Source organism: Salmo trutta, chromosome 18 (genome assembly GCF_901001165.1).
Source record: "Salmo trutta chromosome 18, fSalTru1.1, whole genome shotgun sequence".
Lineage (NCBI taxonomy): Eukaryota > Metazoa > Chordata > Actinopteri > Salmoniformes > Salmonidae > Salmo > Salmo trutta.
Window position 1 is genome coordinate 43,795,397 of NC_042974.1, and position 26,497 is coordinate 43,821,893.

General features: G+C 42.6%; 1 protein-coding gene across 1 annotated transcript; it reads right to left on the reverse strand.

The window, feature by feature from the left end:
* Nucleotides 1-10,697: 10,697 nt before the first annotated feature.
* Nucleotides 10,698-17,138, reverse strand: LOC115153342 (eukaryotic translation initiation factor 4E-binding protein 2). Its single transcript, XM_029698691.1, has 3 exons — nt 16,776-17,138; nt 12,286-12,471; nt 10,698-12,104 (listed from the first exon to the last, which is right to left on the reverse strand). Exons 1-3 carry the CDS (start codon nt 16,912-16,914, stop codon nt 12,073-12,075), a joined length of 357 nt encoding a protein of 118 aa, XP_029554551.1. The 5' UTR covers nt 16,915-17,138; the 3' UTR covers nt 10,698-12,072.
* Between the last annotated feature and the right edge of the window lie 9,359 nt (nt 17,139-26,497).

Sequence of the window (26,497 nt, forward strand, 5' to 3'; positions counted from 1 at the left end):
TCCTGAGGGGGACACCAAAAGTAGTGCTGTAACACATAGCCTACATTGTAATATGGTAAATGTATATTGAGGAACCAAAGAAATAAGGTGTTTGCCGTACTCCTAACTACCGGTACCCAAAACTACACAACTAATCACAACAGCAATACCATTGCCTTTAACAAATCTTAGTTCAGTCACCAGTTTAAGTTGAGAGTGGGGGTATCCATGGCATTTTCCAATTATGTTCCTATTTTACAAGTAAAAAAAAAAGAGAACCTTTCATAATGTTGCCAAACAAAGACTCAACAAACTTACCTGAGACTCCCTGTCTCTGCCAGTCTGTCCCTGCATATCTGTCCCCAACTCTGCTGTCTGTGTGCCATCTGTTGCCTGCTCTGCCTAATGACATCATTGTGAAACATTTCCATTAGAATGTCATTTCTTTCTTATGAACATTTTATCAACTAGTCTTTGAGATATTAGGCTACTAGGGTTCTTACCATGCATTTTGGTGTATTGAAAAATACTCTGATGTCCGTCTTTTATTTTTCTGCCATTTTTCTACCTGGCTGGCTGGCTGGCTACACACACAGTGTGTAGGTTATTTACAGTAGGAGATGGGCTTCTATCATCTTCAATCATTCTATTTGGGCTTCGATCTAAAAGGTAGCTAGCAAATGTGAAACGGATTAAAATGACAAGAATTGACAGCTGTATGAGTTCACCATTTACACAACATATGCTGCAACCTTTTGTAATTTTAATAGTTTGTTTCATATTGGCTGGCTTCCAACAATAGCTGAATTTGCAAAGCTAGCGAGCACCAATTCAGTTTCAGTGGTGTTTGCTATAATCTTTGCTACCCGGGTTAAATAAAGGTGAAATAAAATAAATAAATAAAAGTTCACTTGCGACAATTTAGCTTTTGCAACGAGACCATTAAATATATTTAAGACAATGGTAGAAGAGAGTGTAGTTCTGTTCAGTTTGGATTTCAGTTTATCGCTAACCTTATCACAGGGACTTTGAAGCACTAACTTACATCATCTTCATGCTGATTCCATCTTTGACGACGCCACCTAAATGGAATAGGTACTAGCTAGCTTAATAGTTAATATTTGCGCGCTCGCTCTGCATATTCAGCTAGTGTGTGTGCGCGATTGACTGGATTAACCTCACGTCAGTTACGTGCATTGAGTGCCTTTCAGACAGTAGATACGACCTCTCTGTTACCTAGCAAGCTAATGAACTGGCAGTGGATCAAACCATTGTGAGGCAAAGGGTGGGGGGGTTGCAATCTTTTGAAACTTAAAAACGCGCTATTAAGTGTCTATAATCAGCACAATTGCTTTCATTGCGTATTATTAATATTATTTAAATTACATAGTTATGTTTCAGTGATATATTGGGGGGGACAAATCATATTTTTCCCAGGATGGGGGGGTCGTGTCCCCCCCGTCCCCCCCGGGATTTCCGCCCCTGAATAAATGTGTAATATTGATTTTATATTTTCTGGATGAGATCAAAGCACAGTGGACCTATGGAATGGTCGAGGCTGGAAACGTGTAAGTGTTGACTCAAATCTCATTACACCAGACTAGGTTCAATGTTCGGTCAAATACCTTGTATAAATGTGTTGGTCTTTTAATGATCAAATTGTATTCTAAGCCCCTTTTCCCGGTGAGTTTTACTCCTGGATGTAGCTTTACTGTACTTGACTGTACAAAGAGAAGCACAGCCAAGAGCTGCCCAGTGACACGAGCCTACCAGACGAGCTAAACTACTTCTATTCTCGTTTCGAGGCAAATAACACTGAAACATGCATGAGAGCACCAGCTGTTCCGGACGACTGCAGCCGATGTGAGTAAGACCTTTAAACAGGTCAACATTCACACAGCTGCAGGGCCAGACAGATTACCAGGACATGTACTGCGAGCATGCGCTGACCAACTGGCAAGTGTCTTCACTGACATTTTCCTCGTCCGAGTCTGTAATACCAACATGTTTTAAGCAGACCACCATAGTCCCTGTGCCCAAGAACACTAAGGTAACTTGCCTAAATGACTACCGACCCGTAGCACTCAGGTCAGTAGTCATTAAGTGCTTTGAAAGGCTGGTCATGGCTCACATCAACACCATTATCCCAGAAACCCTAGACCCACTCCAATTTGCATACCACCCTAACAAATCCACATATGATGCAATCTCTATTGCACTCCACACTGCCCTTTCCCACCTGGACAAAAGGAACACCTATGTGAGAATGCTATTCATTGACTACAGCTCAGCGTTCAACACCCTAGTACCCTCAAAGCTCATCAATAAGCTAAGGACCCTGGGACTAACATGCTGACTACACCGCTCGTATCGTGTGCGTGAGCGTTGCAAAATAAATGTACACATACATGTTACTTAATCATTGCACCCACACTACTCGCGTGCGCCAATGAGCGTCTGCGTTACCAAGCGCTAAAATAGAAGTCAGTTCTATTTGTGATGCTGAACGCGGTGCAAGTCCTGCCTCTCCCATCTCCTCATTGGCATATACCCACGTGCCATCTCCTCATTGGTTATACCCACGTGGGTGATTTGAAAGATGAACAGAGGTCGGTCAGTCGGTTGTTGAAATACACCTTATTATGAAAGTTAGATGCCAATCGCCATATAAAGTCCAAAGAAGAAAAAGCCTGGAAGGAGGAGAGATGACTAGAAAGGATTCGGTTGACCGTTTTATGTGTGGATTAATTGTCGGAGTAGAGGACCTTCTGCATTTCAGGTAAAATAACAACTCAATGTTTATATCCCAGGACAAATTAGCTAGCAACAGCAAGATAGCTAAATAGGACCAATTAGCTACCAACTGCAAGCTAGCTAGCTAAATAGCTATAAATGTTTAATGCTTTTCGACCTGTCCCCAAATTAACATAATTGGTTCAGAGTTTGTTTTGATATTTCAACCTGCATGTCGTGATCGCGTTTGGTGTGGGGGGGACAAAATCCATTTGCGCATGATGGCGCACGATGGCGCACGCGGACGTACGCGCGCGTCCGGTTTGGGCATGGTGTAATCCTGTACTCCCTGTTCACTCAGGACTGCACGGCCAGGCATGACTCCAACACCATCATTAAGTTTGCCGATGACACAACAGTGGTAGGCCTGATCACCGACAACGACGAGACCGCCTATAGGGAGGAGGTCAGAGAGCTGGCCGTATGGTGTCAGGACAACAACCTCTCCCTCAATGTGATCAAGACTAAGGAGATGATTGTGGACTACAGGAAAAGGAGGACCAAGCACGCCCCCATTCTCATTGACGGGGCTGTAGTGGAGCAGGTTGAGAGCTTCAAATTCCTTTTTGTCCACATCACCAACAAACTAACATGGTCCAAGAGGGTACGACAAAACCTATTCCTCATTAGGAGACTGAAAAGATTTGGCATGGGTCCTCAGATCCTCCAAATATTATACAGCTGCACCATCGAGAGCATCCTGACTGGTTGCGTCACTGCCTGGTATGGCAACTGCTCGACCCCCGACTGCAAGGCACTACAGAGGGTAGTGTGTACGGCCCAGTACATCACTGTACAGGACCTCTATACCAGGCGGTGTCAGAGGAAGGCCCTAAAAGTTGTCAAAGACTCCAGCCATCCTAGTCATAGACTGTTCTCTCTGCTACCGCACGGCAAGCAGTACCGGAGCACCAAGTCTAGGTCCAAGAGGCTTCTAAACAGCTTCTACCCCCAAGCCATAAGACTTCTGAACATCTAATCAAATGGCTACCCAGACTATTTTCATTGCCCACCTCCCCACCCCATCTTTCATGCCGCTTTTACTCTCTGTTATTATCTTGGGCTCCCGTGTGGCGCACTGGGCTCCAGAGAGGTGCAGTGGTCTAAGACACTGCATCTCAGTACAAGAGCCGTCACTGCCGTACTTGGTTCGAATCCAGGCTGCATCACATCCGGTTGTGAATGGGAGTCCCATAGGGCGGTGCACAACTGGCCCAGCGTTGTCCGGGTTTGGCCGGGGTAGGCCGTCATTGTAAATAATAGTTTGTTCTTAACTGACTTGCCTAGTTAAATAAAGGTTAAATAAAAAATATATGCATATTCACTTTAATAACTCTACCTACATGTACATATTAACTCAATTACCTCGACTAACCGGTGCCCCCGCACATTGACTGTACCGGTACCCCCTGTATATAGCCTCCACATTGACTCTGTACCGGTACCCCCTGTATATAGCCTCCACATTGACTCTGTACCGGTACCCCCTGTACATAGCCTCGCTCTTGTTATTTTACTGCTGCTCTTTAATTATTTGTTCCTTTTATTTCTTATTCTTATTCATACTTTTTAACTGCATTGTTGGTTAGGGGCCTGTAAGTAAGCATTTGGATGTTCCCCTGGAGCTAGTTTAGGGGTCTTCCACTGGTAAGAACCTTTTTTAAGGGCACAACAGCAGGAGATGGTATAGGCTACCTGGTATCTGAAACCATCAGTTTTCTGGTTGCCGGCAGTACATAGGCCTGTGGAAAAACTACTTAAAGACTGACACTGACAATACATCGGTCTGTGGAAAAACTACTTAAAGACTGACACTAACAAAGCCAGTGCCTGACACAGATGCTGACATCTATGCTTCTGAGTACTGATGTACTTTGTTGTATACTAATTCTGTCTCCATACAGTCGTTATCCCGTTTCTGGTAAGACCCAAATACAGACTGTGTTGAAGTCACAATGTTTATTATAGCAACAGGGGCAGGCAAACGACAGGTCAAGGCAGGCAGGGGTCGATAATCCAGGGTAGTGGGGCAAAGGTACAGGACGGAGGGCAGGCTCAGGTCAGGCAGAGGTCGGTAATCCAGAGTAGGGGCAAAGGTACCTTAACGGCAGGCAAGCAGGCTCAGGGGCATGCAGAGTGGTCAGGCAGGCGGGCTCAGAGTCAGGACAGGCAAGGGTCAAAACAAGGAGGGCGAGAAAAAGAGAGACTAGGAAAAGCAGGAGCTGAGACAAAACACTGGTTGAATTGGCAACAGACAAACAGAGAACACAGGTATAAGTACCCAGGGGAAAATGTGGAAGATGGGCGACACCTGGAGGGGGGTGAAGACAAGCACAAGAACAGGTGAAACAGATCAGGGCGTGACAGTCTTCTGTAAAGCCTTATTCTCCCCATGTCTTTTCAATGGGATTAACTAATGATGAATCAGAAAAGGACAGTTTCTGAATTACTCAATGACCTTCAGGTTTTACGTAGACACACCCATACCCACGCATTGATCATCATGTTGTTATTGTCAGAGGATGTAAAACAAGAAGAACACCTCAGTGGAAAGATACAATTAAAACATTTGCAACTTCCTGTCATCAAACATCATTTAAAATGACCTCAGTCTTCTCAGATAAGGCTGACCTGAACTAGCCTACAGTAATTAGGAAATTCAACACTGCAATTTTGAGGCTCTCTTCTAAAACAAGACTTCCTTTCATGACTTCCTGTCTTCAAACATTCAATCAAAATAGCCTCCGTCCTTTCGGATAAGAATAAGACAGATCTGAGCTACATTAGGCTAATTAAGCAATAAGGCTCAAGAGGCCACGCTATATCATGATATAGTCACTGTCACGTCCTGGCCAGTATAAGGGTTAATTGTTATTGTAGTTTGGTCAGGACGTGGCAGAGGGTATTTGTTTTATGTGGTTCAGGGTGGTGGTTTTGTAGTAAGGGCATTTGATTTAGTATTCCGGGGGTTTTTGGGCACTGTTTGAGATTCATGTATTCTATGTTTAGTCTAGGTAGTCTGTTTCTATGTTGAGTTAATTGGGGTGGACTCCCAATTGAAGGCAGCTGTGTGGTGTTGCCTTTGATTGGAAGTCCTATATTAGTTGGGTGTGTTTGTGGGAGATTGTTCTGTGTTTAGCCTTGTCCCTTGCCAGACTGTTTGGTGATCGTTTGTTCTCTTTTTGTTATTTTGGTGTTCATTTTGGAATTTATTAAAAGTCAAGATGAGCATACACATACCTGCGGCATTTTTGTCCTCCTTAACCAACGACAACCGTGACAGTCACAGGTAAATGGTGTTGTTCAACCCGACACGAGGCAGAGGGTCAGTCAAACTATTTACCTGTGACCAGGGGCGCAACTTTCACTGGGGAAAGGGGAGACATGTCCCCCCCCCACATTCTGAAATTGCATTTTTGTCCCCCACAGTTTTATCATTGGAATGTGATACAAAATGAGGCAACGGTTTGCTTTAGGACCATGCAGATTTCTTCGAGCAGTCGGGTAGGCTGTTTGGAGTGTTTATCCTGCTGGATAAAAAAATATATTTAAAAAATGATGTATCCCCCACTTCTAAAACCAAAGTTGCACCCTTGCCTGTGACTAAATTCAAAATATAGCACAGACTCGCGTGCCTTATTGCTTTTATAAAATGGTTACTAACAAATTAAAATAACAATGAATAACATATTTTAACACAACTCAAAGACAACGAGAAGCTTTTGGGTAAAATAACAGCTGAAAATGAAGGAAGATAATGGTTCAGATATGATTATACTGATACCGTCGACCATATTTATAGATTGTTTTTTATAAATAATGTTTTGCTGTTACATTTAACCTCCTTATGAGGTGACGTTAGCGGATAGCATGCAGGAGAAGTGAAAGCTCAGGAATGAGACGAGTTTCCCATTAGTAATTACAAGTTGGAAGGGTGTTCAAGTGGATTTTTCCCAGTAGTATGTGGTAAATACCACCTTCCCACTTGGTTATGAACACAGCATCAGGGGTGGTTTATTTAAGCAATAAGACCCAAGGGGTCTGGTATATGGCCAATATACAATGGCTAAGGGCTGTTCTTAGGCACGATACAGCCCTTAGTTGTGGTATATTGGCCATATACCACAAACCTCCAAGGTACCTTATTGCTAATATAAACTGGTTACCAGCATAATTAGAGCAGTAAAAATACATGTTTTGTCATACCTGTGGTATACAATCTAATGTACCACGGATGTCAGCCAATTAGCATTCAGGGCTTGAACCACCCAATTTATAATTAAGCAATAAGGCATGAGGGGGTGTGGTCGTGCCTAAGAACAGCCCTTAGACGTGGTATATTGGCCATATGCAACTAACACTCGAGGTGCCTTATTGATATTATAAACTGGCTACCAATGTAATTAGAAGAGTAAAAAGTTTTTTTTGGTCGTATCCGCCAATCAGCATTCAGGGCTTGCACCCCCTGGTTCATAATTAAGCAATAAGTCCTGGGGGGTGGGGTATATGGCCAATAGGGTTAGGGTTAGGACTGTCCTTAGGCACAACGCAACGCAAAGTGCCTGGATACAGCCCTTAGTCGTGGTATATTGGCCATATACCACAAACCCCCGAGGTGCCTTATTACTATTATAAACTGGTTACAAACGTAATTAGAAGAGTAAAACATTTTTGTGGGTCATGCCCGTGGTATATGGTCTGATATACCACGGCTGTCAGACAATCAGCATTCAGGGCTCTAACCACCCAGTTTATAATGCCCATGATTGATTTACTGCTCTAATTACGTTGGTAACCAGCTTATAATAGCGGCTAAGGGCTGTATCCAGGCACTACACATTGCGTAATGTCAAAGAACAACCCTTAGTCTGTCACGATCGTTAAAAGGAGTAGACCAAGGTGCAGCGTGGTAAGTGTTCATCCTTGTATTTATTTTAAATCAGAACTCTAAACACAAAATAAGAAAAAATGATAACGACCGTAACGTCTTGCAGGCTTAACAAGCAGTGCAAAAATAAGATCCCACAACTACAGGTGGGGAAAGGCTGCCTAAGTATGATTCCTAATCAGAGACAACGATAGACAGCTGCCTCTGATTAGGAACCATACTCGGCTCAACACAAAGAAATAGACACCATAGAATGCCCACCCCACACCCTGACCTAACCACATAGAGAAACAACCCGTTTCTCTCAGGTCAGGGCGTGACATAGCCGTGGTATATTGGCCATATACCACACCCCCTTGGGCCTTATTACTTAAATATACAACACCTCCTCAGGCCTTATTGCTTAATCGTAACATGTGTCAATAGACTGTGGGATCCAATGATTTACAAGGTGTGCAGATTTTTCTTCGCTAATCATTTTGACAAATCATGATCTCACAGGTGTTCAAAACATTCAAATTTCAATAGGAGAGGGGATATTTCGCCCCTCCCCTTCACTGTAACTTGTGAACAGATGGGGGTGGAGCTACCGCCCTGTATCTGTTCCTCGTTGTAGTGTATTTTTCTAACACGTCTTCACCTAGGACTTAATCTAGCATCTGACGCAATTACGTAAGATTTTAGTTCTGCGTTTCAGAGATTACGTTGCTACAGACAGTGGCACATGCATGTGCATGCACACGGCCACATAAAACACACACACAGCCACATACAACACACACACACACACACACACACACACACACACACACACACACACACACACTCACATCATTTGGATATATACTAGTATGTGGACACCCCTTGAAATTAGTGGATTCGGTTATTTCAGTCACATCCGTTGCTGACAGGTATATAAAATCGAGCACACAGCCATGTAATCTCCATAGGGAAACATTGGCAGTAGAATGGCCTTAATGAAGAGCTCAGTGACTTTCAGGGTGGCACTGTCATAGGATGCCACTTTTCCAACAAATGTCTGCCCTGCTAAAGCTGCCCTGGTCAACTGTAAGTGCTGTTATTGTGAAGAGGACACATCTAGGAGCAACAATGGTTCAGCTGCGAAGTGGTAGACTCTACACAAGCTCACAGAACGGGACCGCCGACTGCTGAAGCGCGCAGTGCGTAACATTTTTTGTCCTCGGTTGCAACACTCACTACCGAGTTCCAAACTGCCTCTGGAAGCAACGTCAGCACAATAACTGTTCGTCGGGAGCTTCATGAAATGGGTTTCCATGGCCGAGCAGCCGCACACAAGCCTAAGATCACCATGTGCAATGCCAAGCGTCAGCTGGAGTGGTGTAAAGCTTGCTGCCATTGGACTCTGGAGCAGTGAAAACGCGTTCTCTGGAGTGATGAATCACACTTCAACATTTGGCAGTCCAACAGACAAATCTGGGTTTGGAGGATGCCAGGAGAACGCTAGCCAGACTGCGAGCCAGGCCTAATTGGTGGAGGAGGAATAATGGTCTGGGGCTGTTTTTCATGGTTTGGGCTACGCCCCTTAGTACCAGTGATGGTAAATCTTAACGCTACAGCATACAATGACATTCTAGATGACTCTGTGCTTCCAACTTTGTGGCAACAGTTTGGGTAAGGCCCTTTCCTGTTTCAGCATGACAATGCCACCGTGCACAAAGCGAGGTATATACAGTATTGATTTGTTGAGATGGGTGTGGAAGAACTTGACTGGCCTGCACAGAGCCCTAACTTAACCCCATCGAACACCTTTGGGATGAATTGGAAAGCCGAATGCAAGCCAGGCCTAATCGCCCAACATCAGTGCCCGACTTCACTAATGCTCTTGTGTCTGAATGGAAGCAAGTCCCCGCAGCAATGTTTCAACATCTAGTGGAAAGCCTTTTCCAGAAGAGTGGAGGCTGTTATAGCAGCAAAAGGGGGACCAACTCCATATTAATGTCCATTATTTTGGACTGAGATGTTCGACGAGCATGTGTCCACATACACTACAAGACCAAAAGTATTTGCTGTACTTGAAACACTTGACATTGCACACCACATAGTGGTCAAAACAATATCCTACACCAGGGCTATTCAATAACTGACCCTAGGGCTGAGGAACTACTACCCATATAGCCTTATGGTGTCATATTTGCAGAGGACTTGTATTACTATTACAATGTCAGTTATTTAATTATTGGTGTTTTCAAGACAACTGGGAACTAAAAAAACGAGGTCAAATCATAACGCCAGTGATCTTCAAGCCGGAAAGCCAGAGCTCTAGAAAGAGGCCAGAGTTGCCGACAATTCCGAGTTGGATGACCGTTGAAAATGATTTTTCTTAGTCGGAGCAAAAAAATGTTCAGGTTCCCAGTTGTCTTCAACACACTGAAGTCGAAGATTTCCGAGTTCCCAGTCGTTTCGAACACGACAAACCCAAGCATGTCTGTTTTTCCAGAGGACGATTCGGACGTGATTAAACTGCCCTCTGTAATTCATTTTTTACCGTTATGACTGAAGCCTTGAGGCTTTTCTATGCTGCATCAAAACAACTGGGAACTTGTACATCTCTGACTTCAAACTTCAGTGCATTCAAGACAACTGAAAACTCTGGGGAAAAAACGAGCTGACTGGGAAAAATTATTTTGAACGATCATACAAATTGGAATGGTCGGAAACAATTATCTCTGTGACTGTGATTAAAACAGAAAAGGAAGACTCTTCAATGTACGCAGTGCACCCAAGCGTGACATTGAACACACTTGGGAAAATAGATTGCAGTATGAGTCTTTCTTTTCTTTTTATTGAACATACTGTGTACACTCTAATCTCCAACACCTGCTCAAAGCAACTGGATGTATGTATATTCTTCTCTGTGTGTATCGCTGTCTTTTGGAGGGGTTGGGAATGGGATAAAGCAGAAGACAAATTTGTGTTGGACATTTGTGTACTTTTGTTATCAATGTGATCACAACCATGTGAAACCATGTGTACAGACAAAACAGGGAGAACAGCATAATCCTCATCATAAGGAACTTTATTGATCTTGCTGTAACAGTGTCCACTGGCATTGAAATTTCTCAAAAAAATGAAGTGAATTCAAATTAGAACAGCAGTTAGGTTTGTAGTTTCAAATCTCTTTTGTGACAAAATACAAACCATTCATGTAGCTAATTCAAATGTATTTAGTAATTATCGGATTATGTTTAACATTTAGTATAGCCTGAAATAATGTAGAAATTAATTTTCTCCTTTCATTTTGCAAATCTATCAAACCATCACCACAAACGGAAAGCCAAGGTTTTCCAAATGGTAAATCTTTATAAAATCCTTTACCAGAAAGACCCAAAACGCAACATAAAGTCAGGCTTGTATTGGTGATGGATAGATATTCAAGGCTTGGAATGATGATGAAATTCTCAGCTAATCAGAATTTAATCAGTCACATCATCCCTTATGAGTTTAATTGCTGGTAACTAACGGACTACAAAACAGGCAGGTAAGAGCATATCCAGTATTTTTTTGTTTTGTTTTTATGAACATTTTACCCAAACAATGACAAAGGTTCTGAAAAGGATAAGTAATATCAATCTCTTTGACAGAGGATTCTAAGGCCAGTACTTTGCTCTACAAAGTAGTACAAGTAGTAGATGTTGTACAGTTTCTTAGGCCCCATTATAAAATGTCTAAAGCAGTAAAGACGGCTTTGTTTACAGTGTGCTCTGGTAGTAAGGACACATACAGAAATACAGAATGGTCAGTTTAGATTACTGCATTGACTTGGGCGTCTACATTTTGTTAATGGTTAAGAATATCTCTGGTTACCTTTAGACCCTTTTCCTTGTTGTGTGGCTGAAGTACATACAATACATATACGGCAGTTGGTAACCCTGAGACCTATTCAAATAGACCTGCAGTCTTCCGCTAGCTCTCAGGGTTAGCCATAGCCTTGGTAGCCCAGTCAGTTTGTATTGTAGCCAACTCCTCTTTGTGTCGTTTCATTGTTATGCCAAACTATGGCTTGACAACGATAGAAGAGTTGGCAACAACACATGCAGGCTACATTCCAATATCCACACTACCATACCACTTAGGATGCATGTCAAATACATTGCTTCATTCTAAGTGGTATGCTAGCATGGACATTGAAACAGAGCCACAGTATGGGTCCAAGTTGGCCGTACAGTTAACGTATTACATGGTATAGTTTATCTGCGTGGTTTACATACATCACACCCAGTGACGGTGAGACAGAGAGCTAAAGAAGATGGCTGCTGTGAGTGATGTGAGAGCTCACAACATTGGTTTCTACAAGCCAAGCCACTAGCACACAGCACAGGAACCAGGTTTGTTTCTTCTTCTGTTGTTCCGGTGTGGTTCCTCAGGTGAGGTCAGATGTCCATCTCAAACTGAGCATCCTCACCTTTAAAACACAAGAACACAAATACAATGTCATCTGTACTCTAAAGCAGGGGGTGTAATACCTTTGTTATTACTAATTTGACTCAGGTGTTCCATGATAAAACATGGTTGACATGGACTACAGAGAGAGAGCATGTTGTATGGCATGACAACAGTAGTCAGAGGATATGGCACCCACTGACCGGTGGCTGTCTTGCCATGACTGTTGTGGGGTTTTATGTGGTTGTTGGCCTCGTTCCTTCGGTTCTCGGTCAGGACGTTGAGGCTGGTCACCCCGGGGATGATGGGCAGGTGGGCCGGGGGGGTCTGGGCGATGGGGGAGTTACGCCGGTCCAATAGGAACTTACGGTCGTAGATGATCCTGGTCCCTATGATAGAGGAGAGTGATTATTTAATAACATCTTTGACATATTAGTTACAACCATCGAATGTATAGAAATGCATTAACAACAGATGTATTACAAACCTGCTTTAGAGAACTGGTACACCATCATGTCGATAATAACACGCCGATTATATTGCATCGATTACTTTATGTGTAGATGGAGTCATTGTCGTTTTCTTCAATTTACAATGTTGTTCATTTATATGAAACATGCAATAGTGAAGCACTGTGCAGCAGTGCAAAAATAGGCAAATCAAGGTCAAATTTCATTCATCTGTTTTCTTGTTTTGCAAATGTCATCATTACAATGGTGACAGCAAACAAACAAAATGATGCACCAATTCACAAATCTGTGAATCGAAAGGGGAAGAGCATAAATCTGTTTAGTTCGTTACATATTTACTGTAAATACCCATTTTAATCAAAAGATGGCGTGTCATGTACAACACGGCCTAGGCACCTACATCAGATGCTGGGATAATTGTTTACACTATCGTCAAACAAAAAGCTGTAAACAAAAAGCAGAGACCTTAGCTTTCTATAAACATTATTTCAATAAGTGCAATATTTATTTAAATGCAAAAGCACTGTCTGGGACAATGAAATTCAGATACTTCCTCAAACCAGCCATGCATGGATGAATATATGAATACATTGTAACTACCTACAGTGCCTTCAGAAAGTATTCACACCCCTTCACTTTTTCCACATTTTGTTGTGTTACTACAGAAGTCCAGAGAGATCATATGAATTAAAAAAAATATATACCTTCATTATGTTGAGATCCCAACTTATTTATCTCATGATCACGACATCACAAAAGTTGTTTTTGTCAAGATCACAAGATTAACTCTATAAATAGGAATAGACGCATTGATGATTGATTGGCAGTATGGCTGAGGAGGCAGAGCCCAAGGTGGATCAGCACATATGTTTTTATTGATTGCTACAATCAGGGATGGTACATTTCATCCTAACATCATGCTTTCATTTGTGTTTGGCGCTCATTATCAGTTTATAAGTTAGAATGTTAACAAGCTAAATGCCCCGAATCTTGAGCCAAGAGCTCATGGGGCATCTAAGCCTTTGTGGGGCAATTAAGCCCTGAACAATGCCTAACAGGCAGCCCTGTCTCCCAGGCTGTATGCTACCCCCAAGACCACAGCCAACCGCATGGAAGCAACAATGCAGCTAACTTGGCTAGTCTTGTGAGCGAGCTAGCTAGTTAGCCTTGTTGCTAGCGTGTTATATATGCTGGGTGTTAGCTTTCATAACAGATATGTTTATAATTGTACGGGACACTTCATGTTTTATAGATAATATTTAAAATGTACAGAGTGGGTGAGCTCCATTTCTGACAGGATAATAAGATTCGATAGCAGTCTCAGAGGCTGATAAGTCAGGATTCTACCTTGCAGGCTGTTTCATAGGTAAAGCTCCTTGCAGGCAGATTAGCAGTCAGGGTGCATTATCTATATGATCAAGACTGGGTGCTCTCTATTCCTGACAGGCTGATCAGATCCATTAGAAGCCTCAGAGGCTGATAAGTCAGGACGCTACCTAGTAGGCTGTCTGCAAGGAGCCTTACACATGAAACAGCCTACAAGGCAGTATCCTGACATCAGCCTCTGAGGCTGCTATTGAATCTGATCAGCCTGCAAGGAATAGAACTCACCCCCTGGATCAGATATGCATATGGCTATAAAGCACTTTCACAGCTAATCTACCTGCAATAAGCCTAGCCTATAAAAACAGCATATAAGGCAGCTTCCTGACTTATCAGCCTCTGAGGCTGAAATTTAATCGGATAAGCCTGTCAGGAATGGAGCTCACTCAATGTAAATATTACCCACAAACATGAAGTGTCCCTTATAATTATACACATATCAGTTATGCAAGCTAACAACCAGCATAGATAACAAGCTAGCTAACAAGACTATCTAGCTAGCTCACAATACTAGCCAGGTTAGCTCTGTTGTTCCTTGCATGCGATTGACTGCGATTGACTGTGGTCTTGGGGGCGGCACGCAGCTTCAGTGTTGCCTGTCAGGTATCATTCAGGGCTCAAATGCCCCACATTGCACTCAACAAAGCCATAGGGCTCCTTGATGAAGTTGTTATTTTGCATCTGAACAAATTAATGGATGATGCGTGGTACTTTTGATTATCTTCTGATCTCGACAAAACAACTTTTGTTACGTAATGATCATTTAAGATAAATACGTTGTGATCGACATAACGAGGGAACAATTTTTTAAAATTAATTTGTCCTCTCTGGCCTTCCGCGTGTTACAGTCTGAATTTAAAATGGATTAAATTGAGATTTAGTGTCACTGGCCTACATACAATACCCCATAATGTCAAAGTGGAAATATGTTGTAAGAATGTTTTACTAATTAATAAACAATGAAATGTCATGAGTCAATAAGTACTCTTTGTCATGGCAAGCCTAAATAAGTTCAGGAGTAAACACGTGCTTAACAAGTCCCATAATAAGTTGCATGGACTCACTCTGTGTGCAATAACAGTGGTTAACATGATTTTTCAATGACTACCTCATTTCTGTACCCCACACATTACATTTTCTGTAAGGTAAAAAAAAAGAAGCTTTTGTCAACGCACTGAACTCTTTTCCTCCTTACTAGCGCTGACTTTGCTGATAGGTACTTTATTGAGGAACATTTTACTTACTATCACTGTGATTCTCCCACCTAGCTGTCTTAAGATGAATGCACTGTAAGTCGCTCTGGATAACAGCATCTGCTAAATGACTAAAATGTAAAAAGGTCCTGAGTCAAGCATTTCAACCACAAAGACCAGGGAGGTTTCCCAATGCCTTGCAAAAGGCACCTATTGGTAGATAGGTGAATTTTTTGTTGTTGTTGCAAACATTGACTATCCCTTTGAGCATGATGAAGTTATTAATTCCACTTTGGATAGTGTATCAATACAGGCAGTCACGACAAAGATACAGGCGTCCTTCCTAACTCAGTTGCCGGAGAGGAAAGAACAAGCTCAGGGATTTCACCATGATGCCAGTGGTGACTTTTAAACAGTTAGAGTTTAATGGTTGTGATAGGAGAAAACTGAGGATGGATCAACAACATTGTAGTTACTCCGCAATAATAACCTAAATGACAGAGTGAAAAGAAGGAAGCCTGTACAGAAAAAAAAATATTCCAAAACATGCATCCTGTTTGTAATAAGGCATTAAAGTAAAACTGCAAAAAAGGTGGCAAAGAAATGAACTTTGTCTTGAATACAAAGCGTTATGTTTGGGGCAAATCCAATACGTCACTGAGTACCACTTCATATTTTCAAGCATGGTGGTGGCTGCATCATGTTATGGGTGTGAATGTCATCGACAAGGACTAGGGAGTTTTTTTTATGATAATAAGAAATGGAATAGAGCTAAGCACAGGCAAAATCCTAGAGGAAAACCTGTTTCAGTGTGCTTTCCAACAAACACTGGGAGACAAATTCACCTTTCAGCAGGACAATAACTTAAAACACAAGGCCAAATATACACTGGAGTTGCTTACCAAGACGGCATTGGATGTTCCTGAGTGGCCTAGTTAAGGTTTTGGACTTAAATCAGCTTAAAAATCTATGGCAAGACATGAAAATGGCTGTCTAGCGATGATCATCAACCAACTTGACAGAGCTTGAAGAATTTGGAAATATTGTACAATCCGGTTGTGTAAAGCTCTTAGAGACTTACCCTGAAAGACTCACAGCTATAATCGGTGCCTAAGGTGATTCTAACATGTATTGACTCAGGGGGTTGAAATCTTATGTAATGAAGATATATTAGTGTTTTATTTTTCATTATAATATATATATATATATATATATATGAGTTATTTTTTATGTTCGAAATTGAATTCCACTTTAACATTAGTGTATTTTGTGTGGATCGTTGACGAACAAATGACATTGAAATCCATTTTAATCTCACCTTGTAACAATTTCTTTTGAAAAAGGCAAGGTGGTTGAATACTTTCTGAAGGCACGGTAATAAATAACATATTGCACTGTTACAAATGGAGCCACCATGATTCAGAATCATTGCGTTGAACACCAACAAATCACATTGCCAAAGGTGACGACAGCGTCCGGGCAAACCTTTGTTTTTGTTTTGAACGCTTGGAGGATGCCTTGACATGCAATCAGTCTAGCTACTGTAGGCCACAAATGCACGACAGTGCATAACGAAATGGCGACAGTTGCTGAAACACACATCATATCAGTAATAAGAGACAATTTATCGGTTCGGGTTGATTTTACCTCCCGGAGTTGTTGAAAATAAAGTGCCTCCAGGGGTGGTGCAATAATCATGAGGTAGCTGCGTTCTATCGTTGATCAACACCGTCCTGGTTGGAATGGCCCTGCTTTCGCTAAGCTGACGACTGGTAGACGACGACATTTCACCCCCGGTTTAGTGACTGGTCAGACGGTGTTGCAATCTGTAGGTGGTTGATACCTAACCTGACGGACGGTGGAACCCAGGACCTTTTCCCTTTCTATCTTATCTCTTCCCAAGGCTTTCTTGTCGCTCCTCTCTTCCTCCCAGCCGTCAGTACATCCCCACTCCCTCCGCCAGGCAGGAAAAACAACAACACAAGCAGACCGGATATGATGTCAATGGACGACAGCCGCCACACGTGTTTAGAAAAATATATATATTTAAAAAAAAAAGTTATTTGATATAGGTCGAGGCCATATAGACCATGGTTCGCCAACTGGCGGCCGCAGGTGATTTTATTGGGCCCCCCAAAGTATATATATATATTTTTTTGGGGGGGGGACATAAAAGACTGTAAAAACATCAGCAAATCAGCTCCAAGTGATTTTGAGTTTGGAAATATGTTCCAAAGTATTCCCACACATAATAGAGATACATATGTGATCGTATACAAATGTAAGCAAAGTTTTAAATTATTACATTTTAGTCAAATATTATATCTGTTTGGGTTTCTTGCGGTCAATTTGCAGTCTGACCATTGAAAAATCACCCATGATTGAATCTATACTGGGCTTTATTACAGACATAAATTCTCCTCAGTTTCATCAGCTGTCCAGGTGGCTGGCCTCAAACGATCCCGCAGGTGAACAAGCCGGATGTGGAGGTCCTTGGCTGGCGTGGTTACACTTGGTATGTGGATGTGAGGCCGGTTGGATGTACTGCCAAATTCTCTAAAACGACTTTGGAGGTGGCGTATGGTAGAGAAATTAACATAAAATTATTTGGCAACACCTCTTGTGGACATTTCTGCAGACAGCATGTCAAGTGCACGCTCCCTCAAAACTTGAGACATCTGTGGCATTGTGTTGTGTGACAAAACTGCACATTTCTGGGATCTTTTATTTCAGCTCATGAAACATGGCACCAAGACTTTACATGTTGGGTTTATATTTTTGTTCAGTGTAGTTGATGATTCCTGCCATAGACTGTAAAAATAATTGTTGAGGCAAAGTGCATCTTCTTCTCTGGTTCAGGGCAATGTTGCTTTAACGTTTCCATTTAGCACATGATCTACATGTAACAAACTAAAGTCTGATTTATGGCAGAAGAAGAACACATAGTTTTAGTGGATTCATATGTTATCAAGATAGAAGATATTATGATATCTCCCATATTGAAGAAAATGTACAGTAGAATGGGTTGGAGACCTGACTTATATTAAGCTGGTTTGCAAAAAACCTATGGTTACATGCACACAATAATGCTATTATTGTGGATAGCAGGGGCACAACTTTCACTGGGGACAGGAGGGACATGTACCTCCCACATTCTAAAATTGCATTTTTGTCCTGGTCGGGAAGGCTGTTTGGAGTGTTTATCCGACTGGATAAAAAATAAATAATAATAATTATGTCCCCCCCACTTCTAAAACCAAAGTTACGCCCTTGGTGGATAGTCCGATTAATATAATAGTTTGATTAAAATGTTTACATGCTTTCCCGAATAATTCTGTTTCCATGGACACATCTGAAATCAGGCTACCTGATGGCACTTTGATGAATGCAGAAAATAATCAACTGAAATTAATGTTCTACCACAGCGACCATGTTATTTTTGGGAAGAATATTTGATTCCGAGATCAGACATAGAAGTAGTTTTCGCATAGAAACGTTATAAAACGCATACATTCAGTTGTTCTGAACTAATTTCACTCGTGCTAAAGAGGGAGGCTCGCTCGGTTGCTGCTAGCACATGCACCGCTGGAACGCATGTCCTAATAGATCAGAAAACCAGGCAGGTGTTTTATGCTTACCTCAATTTCGATTTTACGCCGATTAAGAAAAACAGAGTATGGTGTTTACATTACTATTGAATAAAATGCCTACTTTCAAAATCAGTTTAATGTCTAATTATTACTGTGCATGTAAACATACTCATTGATAAACTCTTACAAATGAACTGCGGTATCAGTACATACACAATAATAATTCAATATAGATATTTTTATAAATAATGTTTTGTTGTTACATTTAACTTCCGGAAATGCTGTTATCGAGGTCTCCACCCGCTGTAGTGGAGCGGGTCAAGAGCTTCAAGTTCCTCGGGGTCTACATCACTAAGAAATGAACATGGTCCACACACACCAACACAGTCGTAAAGAAGGCAAGACAACACCTCTTCCCCTCAGGAGGCTGAAAAGATTTGGCATGGGCCCTCAGATCCTCAAAAAGTTCTAAAGCTGGACCATAGAGAGCATCTTGACTGGCTGCATCACCGCTTGGTTTGGCAACTGCTTAGCATCTGACCGCAAGGCGCTACAGAGTGTAGAGCGTACGGGCCAGTACATCACTGGGGCTGAGCTCCCTGCCATCCAGGACCTCTATACCAGGCGGTGTCAGAGGAAGGCCCTAAAAATGTTGAAAGACTCCAGCCACCCAAGTCAGAGACTGTTCTCTCTGATATCGCACAACAAGCAGTACCAATGCACCAAGTCTGGAACCAATAGGACCCGACCCTGAACTTCTACCCACAAGCCATAAGAATACTAAATAGTTAACCAAAGAGCTACACGGATTATCTGCATTGACCCTCTTTGCATTAACTATTTTGACTTATCACATTCACAAAATGATCTGCCGAAATTGTTGCAACCCCTATTACTAGCCTGTTTAACCTCTCTTTCGTATCGTCTGAGATTCCAAAGATTGGAAAGCTGCCGCGGTCATCCCCCTCTTCAAAGGGGGAGACACTCTAGACCCAAACTGCTACAGACCTATATCTATTCTACCCTGCCTTTCTAAGGTCTTCGAAAGCCAAGTTAATTAACAGATTACCGACCATTTCGAATCCCACCGTACCTTCTCCGCTATGTAATCTGGTTTCCGAGCTGGTCATGGGTCATAACCGCCATCGATAAGAGACATTACTGTGCAGCCATATTCATCGACCTGGCCAAGGCTTTCGACTCTGTCAATCACTACATTCATATTGGCAGACTCAACAGCCTTGGTTTCTCAAATGATTGCCTCGCCTGGTTCACCAACTACTTCTCTGATAGAGTTCAGTATGTCAAATCGGAGGGCCTGTTGTCAGAACCTCTGGCAGTCTCTATGGGGGAGCCACAGGGTTCAATTCTCGGGCCGACTCTCTTCTCTGTATACATCAATGATGTCGCTCTTGCTGCTGGTGATTCTTTGATCCACCTCTATGCAAACGACACCATTCTGTATACCTCTGGCCCTTCATTGGACACTGTGTTAACTAACCTCCAGATGAGCTTCAATGCCATACAACTCTCCTTCCGTTGCCTCCAACTGCTCTTAAATGCAAGTAAAACTAAATGTATGCTCTTCAACCGATCGCTGCCAGCACCTGCCCGCCCGTCCAGCATCACTACTCTGGACGGTTCTGACTTAGAATATGTGGACAACTACAAATACCTAGGTGTCTGGTTAGACTGTAAACTCTTCTTCCAGACTCCAATCCAAAATTAAATATAGAATCGGCTTCCTATTTCACTACAAAGTATCCTTCACTCGTGCTGCCAAACATACCCTCGTAAAACTGACCATCCTACCGACCCTCGACTTCGGCGATGTCATTTACAAAATAGCCTCCAACACTCTACTCAACAAATTGGATGCAGTCTACCACAGTTCCATCTGTTTTGTCACCAAAGCCCCATATACTACCCACCACTGCGACCTGTACGCTCTCGTTGGCTGGCCATACTCATCGCCAAGCCCACTGGCTCCAGGTCATCTACAAGTCTATGCTAGGTAAAGCCCCGCCTTATCTCAGCTCACTGGTCACCATAGCAGCACCCACCCGTAGCACGCGCTCCAGCAGGTATATCTCACTGGTCACCCCCAAAGCCAATTCTTCCTTCGGCCGCCTCTCCTTCCAGTTCTCTGCTGGAGCTGGAGACTCTTACCTCTCTCACTAGTTTTAAGCACCAGCTGTCAGAGCAGCTCACAGATCACTGCACCTGTACATAGCTCATCTGTAAATAGCCCATCCAGCTACCTCATCCCCATACTGTATTTATTTATTTATCTTGCTCCTTTGCACCCCAGTATCTCTACTTGCACATTCATCTTCTGCACCTTCTACCATTCCAGTGTTTAATTGCTATATTGTAATTACTTCACCACCATGGCCTATTTATTGCCTTACCTCTCTTATCCTACCTCATTTGCACATGCTGTATATAGATTTTTCTACTGTATTGATTGTATGTTTGTTTATTCCATGTGAAACTCTGTGTTGTTGATGTGTCGAACTGCTTTACTTTATCTTGGCCAGGTCGCAGTTGTAAATGAGAACTTGTTCTCAACTAGCCTACCTGGTTAAATAAAGGTGAAATAAAATAAAAATAAAACGCTGCTGTAACTGTTTAGTATCTATCCTGTTGCCTAGTCACTTTACCCCTACCTATATGTTCATATTTACCTTAATTACCTCGTACCCTGCACATCGACTCGGTACAGGTACCCCGTGTATATAGCCAAGCTATCATCAAAGACCATACAATATGAAGATAGGCAGAAACTGCTTCTCCAACAACAATCACGCTTGTAGGGGATGTAATGGTGAAGTTGGCAAGCTAAGCTCACGTGCAGAAACACTTCATCAGGTCTAATGGTTGCCTGCGTTGATCTGCGCATACGCAGGCCATCAAATCAAAGGCAATCCTTCCAGATAAAGTTGTTTTTGAAGAAAATTCAAACATGTCAGTTTGTCATTTTCATGAAGTTGTTGTGTTAAATTACTGAAGAGAAAATTAACAACTAAGGAAGAATTTTTCACTTCTCTCATTGACTTCTTAAACCCCAAATCGGTATAGGGACAAAGTGGAGTCACAATTCAACGGCTCAGACATGAGAAGTATGTGGCAGGGTCTACAGGCAATATCGGACTACAAAAAGTAAATCAGCCATGTCACGGTCACCGACGTCTTGCGTCCAGCTACCTCCTTCTCCGTGGCCGACGTGAGTAAGATATTTAAACGAGTTAACCATCGCAAGGCTGCTGGCCCAGACGGCATCCCTAGCCGCATCTTCAGAGCTTGCGCAGACCAGCTGGCTGGTGTGAATATGGACATATTACGGACATATTCAATCTCTCCCTATCCCATTCCGCTGTCCCCACATGGTTCAAGATGGCCACCATTCTTCCTGTACCCAAGAACGCAAAGGTAACTGAACTAAATGACTGTCACCCCATAGCACTCACTTCTGTCATCATGAAGTGCTTTGAGAGACTAGTCAAGGATCTTATCACCTCCACCTTACCTGCCACCCTTAAATTTGCATACCACCCCAATAGGTCCACAGACGATGCAATCGCCATCACACTGAACACTGCCCTATCCATCTGGACAAGAGGAATACCTATGTAAGAATGCTGTTCATTGGCTACAGCTCAGCATTCAACTCCATAGTACCCTCCAAGCTCATCATTAAGCTTGAGGCCCTGGGTCTCAACCCTGTGCGATTGGGTCCTGGACTTCCTTATGGGCCGCCCCCAGGTGGTGAAGGTAGGTAACAACATCTCCACTTGGGGCGGCCCATCTCCACTTCGCTGATCCTCAACACCTGGGCCCCACAAGGGTGGGTGCTCAGCCCCCTCCTGTACTCCCTGCTCACCCATGACTGTGTGGCCATGCACGCCTCCAACTCAATCATCAAGTTTGCAGACGACACAACAGTAGTGGGCTTGATCACCAACAACTACGAGACAGCCTATAAGGAGGAAGTCAGGGCACTAGGAGTGTGGTGTCAGGAAAACAACCTCTCACTCAACGTCAACAAAACAAAGGAGATGATCGTGGACTTCAGGAAACACCAGAGGGAGCACACCCCTATCCACATTGACGGGACAGTAGTGGAGAAGGGGGAAAGTTTTCAGTTCCTTGGCGTACACATCACGGACAAACTGAAATGGTCCACCCCCATAGAAAGTATGGTGAAGAAGGCACAACAGCACCTCTTCAACCTCAGGAGGCTGAAGAAATGTGGTGTGTCACCTAAAACCCTCACCATTTTTTACAGATGCACAATTGAGAGCATCCTGTCGGGCTGTATCTCCGCCTGGTACGGCAACTGCACAGCCCACAACCGCAGGGCTCACTAGAGGGTGATGCGGTCTGGACAATGCTTCACCAGGGGCAAACTACCTGCCCTCCAGGACACCTACTGCACCCGTGGTCACAGGAAGGTCAAAAGGATTATCAAGGACAACAACCACCCGAGCCACTGCCTGTTCACCCCGCTATCATCCAGAAGGTGAGGTCAGTACAGGTGCATCAAAGCTGGGACCGAGAGACTGAAAAATAGCTTCTATCTCAAGGCCATCAGACTGTTAAACAGCCGTCACTAACATAGATAGGCTGCCTACATACATACTTGAAATAAATTGGCCACTTTAATAAATAGATCACCAGTCACTTTAATAATGCCACTTTAATAATGTTTACATATCTTGCATTACTCATCCCATATGTATATACTGTATTTTTATACCATCTATTGCATCTTGCCTATTCCACTCGGTCATCGCTCATCCATATATTTAAATGTATATATTCTTATTCCACCTCTTTACTTAGATTTGTGTGTATTAGGTAGTTGTTGTGGAATTGTTAGATTACTTGTTAGATATTACTGTACTGTCGGAACTAGAAGCACAAGCATTTCGCTACACTCGTAATAACATCTGCTAACCATGTATCAAGGCACCGGACAAGATGGCTGATGTTTTATGTGCTCCTAACCAACTGTGTTTTTTTGTTTGTTTTTTTGCGTTGTTTAAAAAAAATAAAAAATAATTCTGTACATTATGTTTCTGCTACCGTCTCTTATGACAGAAAATCACTTCTGGACATCAGAACAGTAATTAGTCACCACGAACTGGCAGAATATTTTTTTCCTTTAACGAGTCCAATGAGCCCGACGTGAAGGACAACCTGCTTCCCGGGAACAGGCCCAAATTCCCGTCATTTGCGCGAAGAGAAGACGGAGAAAAAGAGGACGGAGGTCGGGCTGCCTTCTGAGAATTCGTAGGCGATCAAATAAACCCTGCCTATCAAGCTGCAGGGTTTTGTGGCTGGGACCGTGGATGTCACTGAGTAGGCTGATACCCGGACGGGCCAGTGCGTGGTCATCGTCTGCGAGTTTGCAGATCTCTGCTGCGGCTGCATTCGCTAGCACCTCCATGATGGAGGCTATTTGTTGTCGTTGATACAGTGCGATCCATGTGTGCTGTTTGCCAGAGAACTGATCTCTCTGCCTGTCTGCCTGCTCCCTGCCTGTCCTGGTCTGTCTCTCCCATTCTTGTACAGGTGCCCTCGCCACTTTCTCTCTCTCTCCGGACCTTTGTTCGCCTACATCACACGCATACATCGCTGACTTTTTATTGATCAGCGGTTGAACTATTTGATTAGTGACTTTTAGGGCATTTAACAAACATGATGCTGTTGTTCATTTTGCTGATGTCTACCCTTGGCTTTTACAATGTTGGCGATACTTTTAGAGCCCGTTGCACTGTGAATGAGGAAATATATGATTGTTTCTCCCTCGAGTATTGTGAGAAACCCCACGCTTCCTCCGGAAATGCACATGAGAACTATGCACATTTCTCCCAAACAATATGGGAGAAATCGGACTCTTGCGCTCACATGTCAGGACTGTTCTCTTGGTACTTAACCATGTCTCTGGACTTTACACATCTCCTGAAATATGTGGCGTAAAAGACTCTGGTGACTATGGATTCTCGTTCAAGTGCTGTCTGTAAATCCAAATGTTGTAACCCTTCGATCTAGACTTGCCATTATCGTGCTGCTTCTATTGTCTGGAAATGTCCAGTCTAATCCAGGTCCTGACATTCTTACCCCTGCCGAATTAAGTAGTCAGAGTGGCCTGAAGTCTTTGCATATAAATGTAAGCAGTCTTCTGCCGAAGCTTGATTTTGTGAATATATGGATAAAAACTGCCGACCCTGATGTATTTATGCTTTCTGAAACCTGGCTTAAAAAATCTATTACTGACAAAAATATTGGCATAAATGGTTACAATGTGTTTCGTACAGATCGTAAATCTAAGGGTGGTGGTGTTGCTGTACGTATATGTAAAAGACATGTTCTCGGTGGTCGTTCTGACTTCTGTTACTAAACCTAAGCAATTTGAATATCTGTCTTTGAACCTAAACCTTGGCTTATCTTTAAATATTGTTGTATCTTGTTGTGATAGACCTCCATCTGCTACTGTTGACTCTCTGGATTGTATTTTCAAATTGTTATCACAGAATGTCAATTCTGAGTTTGTCCTGATGGGTGATCTGAATCAGGACTGGCTAACATCTAGCTCTGATCAACTCAAAATTCTGTGCAATACCTACAATCTCACTCAGATTGTCAACAGTGTAACTAAGTTGAATATAAAATATCTTCTGAAATCCTCTTTGATTGATTTGATCTTAACCAATACTCCTCATCTTTTTAATGCTTCTGGTATTTTTGCAAATGACATAAGTGATCACTGTGCTATTGCCTGTGTGAGAGATGGTAAAATTCCTAAGAAATCTCCACGTGTTATTACGAAAAGAAACTGGAAGCGGTTTGATATTCAAGGTTTTTTACATGATGTATCTAGCATTGAATGGAATAGAATGGAATTAATCCCTGACGTTGAACTAGCCTTTTCTTACTTCCACAACGCATTCCAGGATGTATGCTATAGGCATGCCCCTTTAAAAAAATTCAGGATTAAGGGCAGAGAGAACCCTTGGTTTACTAAGGAACTTACAAAAATCATAAGGGAACGAAATGCTATGTGGGCTAAAGCAAGAGGGACTGGTTTGGCAGATGATTGGAAGGCTTTTAAACATCTTTGAAATATGGGTGTTGCTATGATCCGTAAATTGAAAGCAGACCACTACCTGAAATCTACTTCACAAAATGTAAATAATCCATCCAAGTTTTGGCAAGTAGTGAAGGGTTTGGAGTGCAAAAAAGATACACAGCTTCCCAAACAATTGTTGGTCGATGCACAGATTGTAACTGAGAGAACCTCCATTCTGAAAGCCTTGAATCAGCATTTTTTAGATGCAGGCAGTTTATTTGAAAAGGTCAAAGGTATAATTAAGCCCCCTATGAATTTACCTGACACCGCTGTGCACTCCTTCACCAGGTTGTCCTTCTCATCCTTCTCTGTTTCAGAAGTGTGTAAAGCCCTGAAAGAAATGGATTAAAAAAATCCCCTGGCCCTGATGAACTAGACCCCCGCCTCCTACACCTAGCTGCAGACATCATTGCTCCCCCCTTAACATGTATTTTTAAAATCATGCTTGATGTTAAGGAAATACCCAAGTTATGGGAATCTGCTTTTGTACTGCCTCTCCTGAAAGGTGGAGATCCTTCGCTACTTGACAACTATCAACCCATATCAAAATTTTCTGTACTGTCAAAGGTACTGGAGTCCTTAGTTAGTAGGCAGCTATAGGTCTACTTCCAAGAAAACAACATCTTAAATGGAATGCAATCAGG

Bases quoted from the DNA above. Each gene is read 5' to 3' on its own strand.
- LOC115153342 (XM_029698691.1), bottom strand. From the start codon at position 16,914: ATGTCGTCGTCTACCAGTCGTCAGCTTAGCGAAAGCAGGGCCATTCCA. The intron at 12,472-16,775 runs GTAAAATCAACC...CCTCTATCATAG, and splicing joins ATTTTCAACAACTCCGGGAG to GGACCAGGATCATCTACGAC. The intron at 12,105-12,285 runs GTCAGTGGGTGC...TGTGTTTTAAAG, and splicing joins TCATGGCAAGACAGCCACCG to GTGAGGATGCTCAGTTTGAG.